The sequence below is a fragment of the Sinocyclocheilus anshuiensis genome, unplaced genomic scaffold, assembly GCF_001515605.1.
Source record: "Sinocyclocheilus anshuiensis isolate Anshui unplaced genomic scaffold, SAMN03320099.WGS_v1.1 scaffold524, whole genome shotgun sequence".
NCBI classification, from domain to species: Eukaryota; Metazoa; Chordata; class Actinopteri; order Cypriniformes; family Cyprinidae; genus Sinocyclocheilus; species Sinocyclocheilus anshuiensis.
In genome coordinates this window covers 1818480-1828246 of record NW_015555703.1, presented here as the reverse complement: position 1 = coordinate 1828246, position 9767 = coordinate 1818480, and the positions used below count along the sequence as shown (strand labels likewise).

Here is a 9767-nt window from a genome sequence, read left to right as displayed (position 1 = left end):
TTTTATAAAGAATATCTCTTTGGATTTTAGACTTTACAGGCCTTCTTTATGCACCAAGAGCTTGTAACACTCCAAATACAAAGGAAAACTTTAAATCGCATCATATGACCCCTTTAATAAATACGGCAGCCATTGCAGTTCTGTATTACATATTAAAATTGATATTAAAACACACAACACTAAACAAATTCAAACGAAGAGTGAATCCTAGATTTGATTTAACAGTCTTTCTGAGCTGTTCCGTCATAGACGTGCTCAAGATATCATCATGCAAGCACAATTCACAAGTTTTTATGTATTTAAGAAGCATGCTGCTTGGCAGGTTTAAGCAGCTAGTGTTTGAACACTACTGAAGCGAGCAACTTTCCCTGTCAGGAGGCAGACAATGCCAACAGTACACAATGTTCCCTACTGAAGGAACTCCCCCTATGTGCAACCCCTAACCCTAACCCAGTGATTCAAAATCGTCGTGACATTTTTCTTTATTAATTTAGACATTTTTATTATTTCTTAAACTTAAAAAATGACAGTGTTTGTGTGCAGAAAACTCAGAATTATGACTTTAAACAACTTGTTCAAGAAAATTACCGACGGCACAATGCAGGACAAAAACGGACCGTAGCATAGTTGCGGAGAGAGGGGGTGAAAACTCCTCGCATTAACACAACAGCGGCTTTAAATAAGTGGATATAATTAATAAACAATTTATAAAATTGATTTCACTCAATAGTCTTATAAAGCAAAGTATAATATCAACAAAGTAATAATAACAACAAAACGAATACATCCTGCTTGAAGTGTCCCCCATGTAAATATATGGTATCGTCCAAAGACACTTATATCGTCCCGAACCTTATAAGAGTTTATTTACTCAGATGGGTATTTGATTAGTACATGCTGTAATGAACGTACTGATCATGGCACACGATTATAAGCTTTATTGCTAAGTTTTATTTTAATGACTGGCTGCCAATTTATAACTGGCCACTTGGATTAACAAAAAAAACGGGAATTTTCGGATTTTTAAACATTGTTGTGCCGTTTTTACTTCGTTATCTTAGACATAACCTAACAGTCGTTTACAGTTATTGAACGTTACGATTTACAGTGTTCAAAAGGGCTTAATTCACTTCTGCAACACGATCCATTGTTGAAGAAAGGATGTCATCGTCTGCAGAACCGTTTTCCTACATCGAAATGAGTCGAGTCAGCGCAGCTGGCACTGGTTCGTAACTTTATCCGTGTATTATTTGCTTCTCATCTGTTTATATTTGGTGTTTATTCTGTTCAAGTCACTCTGCCTTTGTTCTGGTTCAAACGCAAAAGCTAAGTGCCAAGCGTCAATCTCGGGAACAACAATAACAACATGTCAGTGTTCGGCGAAGTTAACATTTGTAAAAGTTAGTTCGTATGCTATAAAAGTGAGTTGATTCAGTCTTGGGCTTCTGCATGTCTCAACATGTCACCGCGGAGCAGGAATATCGGGCCACGAAGCTACCGTTCCTACTATGGCGAAGCGTTAGCTTATGAATATTAAATAGGCAATGTTGACGTTGCTTGGTAACAGTCCTCGAGCGTCCAATCCCTTCACTTGATTAGTATTCATGAGCCTCGCAGTCTTCAGTTCAGCCAATCGCAGAGGTCCGCTGGTTACCGTCACTTTATGTACTCTATAGTTTCTAATTCAACGATTTGCAACTCCTGTTTGTATTATAAGGATGTTATGGATATGTATAACTGACAAAAACGAAACGAAGACGAAAATGTTAATGCTTAGTTACATTTGAAATGTAACGTATAACGTTTAATGTATTAATTCATTTTACAGTACAGCTATTAAATATTTAATCTATTTTACACCGAAAAAAATATTCCTGTTAATGCTTAATTATGTTTTCTGTGTAAAACAGTTGAAATATTAAATATATTAACTAATTTTACAGAATGTAAATACTTTTTATCATATTATGTAATATATATTTCAACATAAAATAACTCATGATATGATATATTCATATGTTAAATGTGTATATATATATTTTTTTTAAAAACTCACGGAAATCAGAGACTTTATTGATAAATACATTTATACTAGGGCTGTTAAAATGATTAATCGTGAATAATCGCATCCAAAATAAAAGTTTGTTTTTACATAATATGTGTGTGCGTGCTGTGTAAATATATGTATATACATGTATATATTTAAGAAATATTTGTGTGTGTGTATATATATATATTATTTAAATATATACTACATATATTTCTTATTTTTACATGTATGTGTGTTTATTTATATATACTTATATACACAGCACGCACACGCATGTAAACACAGACTTTTATTTTGGATGCGATTAATCACGATTAATCGATTTGACAGCCCTAATTTATACAAAATCTATTAAGATTTTTTTGTATAAATCTGTTTATTCTTTTAAATAATATTTTTGAGATACAGTAAGGAAAAAACTAGATTGTCACTTTAAAAAAAAAAAAGTAATTTCCAGTGACTAAAACCTGACAAATTGGCAATTTTTTGTAAAGGGGCTGAAGGTTTTCCAGTAAAATTAGTCCAGAAATGTAACAATTGCTCAGCTGTGTGTTCAGTAACCTATTGTCTCACACTTATGTTTTATGATTCTTCATCCAGTCATCAGTAGCGACGAACATCTCCTCAGAGAAATGGAGCCCAATGATTTACAGGAGGCCGAGTGGTACTGGGCTGACATATCAAGGTGAGTTTTTCTTCTTTAAAGTGTTTAATCTTAGTATTTGTTTATCCAATCAATACTACTTGCAATCAAACTCCATTGTGTTTTGAACCATTAGGGAGGAGGTGAACGAAATACTCCAGGGCATGCCTGATGGTGCTTTCCTGGTCCGAAATGCGTCCTCCAAGCGGCAGGGAGAATATACATTAACTGTTAGGTAAGAACTGCATGCTTTAGGATTCCTACTTTTTTGAAAGCTGTTAAATGTATTACCAACAGTGGCCAACTATTCACACATGAAGCAGACTTTTGTCCAGAAGGCAGCAAATTGCCAGATATGATTAGTTGGCATTTCACCAATGGGTTCCTTTCGAACATGACTTCTACATGGAGAAATAGCATTGCATTCACAGACAAGGCTGTATGTGTGAAATGCCCACAGGAACAATGGCACCAACAAACTCATCAGGATCCACCATCAAGATGGGAAATTTGGCTTCTCTGAGCCTCTGACCTTCAGCTCAGTGCCGGAGCTGATATCTTACTACAGGCATCGGAGCTTAGTCCAGTACAACAGCTCCCTAGATGTCACGCTGGCTTATCCCGTGTCCCACTGTGACCCGCTTCGCACCTTTTCAGTGAGTTGCATTGTGAAGATCATCTTAGTTGAAAGGCACCTTTTGTTTATGCATTTTTTTTTTCAACAAGTGAACGCCTTTAGTCATTAAACTCATTGCATTTTCAGGATCTGCCTGTGAAGGAAGAGTTTTTGAGTGCAACCAGAGAGAAATTCCAAGAATGTTTAAGACTGTTTCAAAAGACGGCCGAGTATGACCAGCTCTATGATGCTTGCACTACGCTATTACAGGTAAGCAATGGAAAAGGTTCAAATCAGCGTTATTATAGTAGTGTTTTTTAAATTAGTTTATATTTTTATATTATTTTCAATTGAATTTCAGTTTTAGTATTAGAATTCTTCTTCAAATTTTTTTTGGTAGTTATTATTAGTTTTTATATATTAAAACAATACTATGTAGTTATTATTATTATATATTTTTTTATTAATTAGCTTGGGTTAAGTTCTTGCTATACTTACGTCATGTACAGTAATTATTAAAAAATATTAAAACAAAAAATATTTAATAAAACAAATTAAGACAAATATAATCATGTAATAAATCTATATACTACATTTATATATAACTATATAGAAATAATATAGATTTAAGTGATATTTATTATTTACCTAATGAATGCAAAATGTTCACATTAAAAAAAAAAGTATTTCTAATCACTGCCAACTAGGAACAAAAATATGAAATGAATATGAACCGAATAACTACATTTAGTTAATTTTGGTTTTTCTTTTTCTTTTAGATTATTTTAAAGGCAGTGATTTAAGTTTTAGTTTTTACATCTAGTTGTAAAAAAAAAAAAAGAAGAAATGTATATCAAGTATATCAAATACACTGCTTTTCTAAGACTTTCCCTGTTGCTTTACAGGAAATCCAAAGGAGAAATACATTTGAGGCCGTCAGTCTGACCGAGATCTCTAAAGAGCAGTGTTATTCTCAAGAGAATTCTTGCAAGGATTTCCAACACCCAGTCCAGAGTGAGCTGAAAGAGTGAGTGTTCAGATGATCTATATGTTCAAAAGAGCACCAGGGTTTCTCTAGGAATTACGTCTGGTAACGTGATTGTTGAATGTGACTTGCCAGTGCAAAAATCAGGATGTTGTTATGTGGATGGTTGGTAAAGTGTCACTAGGCGGTTGCTAGGGTGCTCTCAGTGGTTGCTAGTTCATTCCTATGCAGTGGTTGCACATCTATAAGTCTCCATGATACTGCTGAATTTACAGTACAACACAGAATTTGGCAAATTTTGGATGAATACGTCAAAAGTAGGGCTGTACACTTACTCAAATCATGAAATGGACTAGTGTCTGAATATTAAAGCTCAAAAAGACTGCTAATTAAATATGAAGTCTGCATGTTCTGTGTGTCGAATGAGTGAAAACACAAATACAGATATTTTGAATGAAACCCGAGTGCTTTCTATCCAACATTATGACACTTCAATAAGTTAAGAGGTCTTAAGGAAATCCATATGAACCGAGGGGTTTATTCCAAGTCTTTTGAAGACATATGATCGTTTTATATGAAGGACAAATTTAATTTAAAGTTTTGGGGGAATGGACTTTCAACGGAGGGACAGAAATCTCTCGGGTTTCATTAAAAATATCTTCACTGAACTGTGTGACATGAGTCTATTTACACTAACTCCGCCCACCAACGTCTGATTGGGCTAGTCAGCACTGAACAAAGACGCTCGTTAGACGTCAGTTTCAGTGGCGTAGATGGTAAGGCGTGTGCTTTTTGACGCGATCGACCCGAGTTCGAACCCACCTTTTGCTGAACTTTTTTTCTCCCTTTTCAAATCTCATATCGCATCGGAAAGGCATTTATTTTCTGCAAAAATGAAGGAAGGGAGGGTTTTATTGTCCCAATAAGGGGGCATCCATTTAATAATTTGAATTAAAATGATAATTTACGCTCAATACATTATTATTGCGTACTGTTTTATAATGTAGTACAATACTGAGGTGCAGATAATTGCTACTATTTGCAACAAGTAGTATAAATAGCAGAAAGTCTTGCTGTTTTAACATAGTGTAAATAGAATCTATAGCTATTTGCACTTAGTGCAAATAGCCGCTGCCTTGTTTTTATTTTAACTACAAATAATCTACCTGCCACCACTGATCTTATTTAAAAATCCACTCAATATAAAAGCACCTTTTGAAGCCGTTTAATTTCCCGTTTTTATTAACGAAGTCAGAGGGAGCGAGCGGGGACACGTCTGGCTGCTGTCTGATGCAATAGGTCTGTAAGGTCTGTAGAGACAATGGCTGGTGAACAGGGAACTGGCATTTACAAGACAAATCCAGATGATCTTGGAGCTTTTTGCTTATTAAGTGGTTGTTTTCTCAGGTCTGAATATGAGGTGAAAGAGGAGGAGGAGAGGAGTGTGGAGCTCCTGGAGGAAGAGAGCTGGTTTGTGGGGGATCTCGGTCGACGGCAGGCAGAGGAGCTTCTCCAGGGGAAGCCGTCTGGAGCTTTCCTCATCCGCAACAGCAGCACCAAGGACTGTTACGCCTGCTCTGTGGTGTAAGTCATCAGTCAGCTGTGTTTGATCATGTGTTTAATCACACGAGAACTGAAATGCATTCCTGTTTGCTTGTTTGTATGTTCCATAACTTCACTGGCATCTTCAGAGGCTATAGTCTCATATAGGGAGACATTTGACGATTTGTGTGAAGTCTGCTCCACGTTGCATCCTATTCTGGCCACTTATGGCACGTTTCCTCTGTGTGGTACAACTCGGCTCGGCACGGCTCAGTACGGCACGGTTCGGCGGAACCTCAACCGAGGTGCTACTAAATAAAGTACCAGGTACCAGGTACTGTACCCAGTGGAAAACCCCCCAAAAGTGAACGTACCGTGCCGTACCATGCAGTGGAAAAGCGCCATTAGACTGGAGTAAAACGACTGATTGCATTATGTGACGATTGTTGAGTTCCACTTCAATGAACCGATTCGTTTAATCGAACAGATTCACAATATTAATCAACCTTAAAGAGCTAGTTCACCCAGAAATGAAATTCGGTCATTTACTCACCCTCATATTCTGTCAAATCTGCATGACTTATTTTTTTCTGCAAAACACAGATGCTAAAATGATATTTCTTCATCAGTCACTGATTGTCCCTTCACTGTCAATTCTGCTCTGCTTGCTGCTATGCTTAAAGAATTAAAAACGAAAACAAAGCATTTTAGGTCTTTTCGATTCTGTTTTGGTTAGTTTTATAGCAGATCCGCTCCTCTGCTATCAACGAGAGGAACGTCTGTTCTTCCGCAACAGACAACAAAACTTTTTGGTTGTTAAAAAAAGGTGCGCTCGTTCAAAACAGTTGTGTTCGATCCTTCGCTGGCTGTGCTGATTTAAATCTAGCGGTTCTGTTGTGTTTGTGTCACAAGTTCAGTGACGCAGGTAGTGACAATTCTCTCCGGCCAATCCGTGATCAGCAGAGTTTACACGCCACGTTTTGGTAACGGTACGGTTCGCTTGGAACCTCAACCGAGGTGCTACTAAATAAAGTACCAGGTACCAGGTACTGTACCCAGTGGAAAACCCCCCAAAAGTGAACGTACCGTGCCGTACCATGCAGTGGAAAAGCGCCATTAGACTGGAGTAAAACGACTGATTGCATTATGTGACGATTGTTGAGTTCCACTTCAATGAACCGATTCGTTTAATCGAACAGATTCACAATATTAATCAACCTTAAAGAGCTAGTTCACCCAGAAATGAAATTCGGTCATTTACTCACCCTCATATTCTGTCAAATCTGCATGACTTATTTTTTTCTGCAAAACACAGATGCTAAAATGATATTTCTTCATCAGTCACTGATTGTCCCTTCACTGTCAATTCTGCTCTGCTTGCTGCTATGCTTAAAGAATTAAAAACGAAAACAGAAAGCATTTGAGGTCTTTTCGATTCTGTTTTGGTTAGTTTTATAGCAATGCATGAGAGTTTCCGTTTTTAGTTTCAGCTCTCCTAACCCTGCTCTTATCTCTGCATCCACAGGGTCGGCAGCCAGGTGAGGCACTGCGTGATTCGCCACACGGAGCGCGGCTTCGGGTTCGTCGAACCGTTCGATCTCCACAAGTCTCTGAAGGATCTGGTCATGCACTACCATCACACCTCGCTGGCACAGCACAACCAGGCTCTGGACGTCCGGCTCGCGTATCCAGTCCACATGTCCAGCTGAATCCACTGGCCTCCTGCCGGAGATGATCTGCACTAAGACTGAAGGAGACTTCGCCCTAGTTGGCACGTCCCTTGATTTTAGCATTTGAACAGTTTACATGTGCAAAGATCGGAAGCGACTGTCAAGCGGTTTGTTTGTATATTGCACTTCCCAAAGCATTCCTCACGGTCATAAAGATACTCCAGTACTGGAACAAGTGTTGAATGAGCCCTTTGTAGACATGTTTACAGACACTCACAAAAACGTCACAATTTGTTTTTAAGGGTTTCGTAATACAGTCATGCTCTTTTAAGCAAACAGATGCAGTAGTAGTTTTTGTGGGGATGAATGATTATAATCTTTTTATTATAATTCATTCATCACCGAAAACATTTAAAAAATGTATCTTGTGAATGTAACACCGTTATTGAAAGACACACTTTCAAATCTTGCTTTATAACTAAAACAAGATGCCTGCCGTTCATGTTCTTTTTCGCACCCAAGTTTTTGACGCATGATTTATTTGTTCCAGAGAAACATCTTGAAAACTGGTTGAATTACATTTTAAAGACAGCTTGAATATTTTGTGCACAATGCAAGTATCCATTTTGCACCTGTTAAAGAGAAACAGGAAATGTATTTGTTGAATTTACGTTTCTGGCATACTTCTAATGTTTACCTTTTTTTTACTATGCTTTTTTTTTATTTTTAGGAAAGCCAGGGCAGTGTCGTTGTCTTACGGGCTTTTTCATGGAGTTTAATAAATAAGTGTGTCTGTGGTAAACGACACAATGCCAAACTGCTTATTCTTAAGATGAGCAACTCTCTGTAAAATGATTTTTTTATTTGTCATTTGGCAGCAGCGGAACGTTTCCCCTTCTTCTGCAGAGCTTATTTTTTGCTACAGTGTTTTCCCTTGCATGCTTCTTAAAGAATAAAATCAAAAGTGATTGAGGATAAATTCAGAGCTTATGTCTGATTTATTAAACGTGTTTCACTTTTTTTATTTTGATGGTGCTCTCAGACATGCTGCTGACCTGAAGTGACTGCAACTACATGTCAACTAGCAGTCATTAGAGTGTTATTAGACTGTTAGTAGAATAAGTTGACATGTTCTTGCAAAGTGACTTGTAGTCAGTAGACCATCAAAATAAAGTGTTCGCAGATATTAAAGGGATAGTTCACCCAAAAAATTAAATTGAGATATATTTTGAAGCATGTTGGTAACCAAGCAGTTTCTGGTCCCCATTGACTTCCATAGTATTTTATTCTATACTTCCAAATGGCTACCAGCAACTTTTTGGTTACCAACATTCTTCAATATCTTCTTTTGAAAAAAAAAAAAAAGAAAAGTGAAGCCAAGTGTGGTGTCCCATACTTGGAATTTGTGCTCTGTATTTCACCCATCCAAGTGCACACACACAGCAGTGCGTAATGAACACACACACACCCAGAGCCATTTTTGCTGCAGCACTCGGGGAGCAGTACTCAAGGGTCTCACCTCAGTCGTGATATTGAGAGTGGAAGAGAGCGCTGGTCGTTCACTCCCCCCACCAACAATCCCTGCCGGTACAGAGACTCAAACCCCCAACCTTTGGGTTACAAATCCAACTCTCTAACCATTAGGCCATGACTGGCTTTTGTCTTCAGCAGAAGAAAGTCATCAGTGCTATTTTAATATCAGTGACAAACTACTGTATAGTTTTTGTAACATTTTAAGTTTTTGTAATTTAGTTTTGTGTTTTTGTCACTTTTTTTAGTCTCTCTCTCTCTCTCTCTCTATATATATATATATATAAAAATGTTGTTTTTAAATTCATTTTTATTTCAGTTTTAGACATTTTAGTACATCAAGTTAAATTAATATAAACTTATATATAATCAAAAAAGTTATTCCAGTTAAAGTACATTTTATTTCAAGCAATGAAAGACTTTTCATAGTTTCAGTTAATTGTAATAACCCTAAATATAGAATTTATTGAAAGTTCAAAGACCTTTCTGATTTTCATTCTCTAATGGCACTGTTCCCTGAGAATAACCCAGTGCTATATGGGTGACTATAGAGATGTATTGTTGCACTGCTGGTAGTAATTCAGAAGAACAGAATGTTCAGAAGGGAAATCTGTGTGCTATTAGGTGTAACATTGTAACAGGTTGGATGTGAGATGGGTGTTGGGATTAGCCCTCGCTCTCTGCGTCAGCAGAATGGACGGGCTTAAAAGCTTTGTTTGTTTGTGTGTGTG

The 9767-nt window shown here is 37.2% G+C and overlaps 1 protein-coding gene across 1 annotated transcript; it reads left to right on the top strand.

Annotated features, from left to right (window-relative positions):
- The first annotated feature begins 887 nt into the window (after positions 1 to 887).
- On the top strand, positions 888 to 8485 carry LOC107671741 (phosphatidylinositol 3-kinase regulatory subunit gamma-like). The gene is made up of 8 exons (XM_016464687.1): positions 888 to 1225; positions 2651 to 2735; positions 2830 to 2928; positions 3154 to 3349; positions 3457 to 3579; positions 4215 to 4336; positions 5702 to 5878; positions 7362 to 8485. The coding sequence occupies exons 1-8, from the start codon at positions 1162 to 1164 to the stop codon at positions 7543 to 7545; spliced, it is 1050 nt and encodes a 349-aa protein (XP_016320173.1). The 5' UTR covers positions 888 to 1161; the 3' UTR covers positions 7546 to 8485.
- The last annotated feature ends 1282 nt before the right edge of the window (positions 8486 to 9767 follow it).

Coding starts and splice junctions, on each gene's coding strand:
- LOC107671741 (XM_016464687.1), top strand. CDS start 1,162: ATGTCATCGTCTGCAGAACCGTTTTCCTACATCGAAATGAGTCGAGTC. Junction 1,226..2,650: donor AGTCAGCGCAGCTGGCACTG/GTTCGTAACTTT, acceptor TTCTTCATCCAG/TCATCAGTAGCGACGAACAT. Junction 4,337..5,701: donor GTCCAGAGTGAGCTGAAAGA/GTGAGTGTTCAG, acceptor TTGTTTTCTCAG/GTCTGAATATGAGGTGAAAG.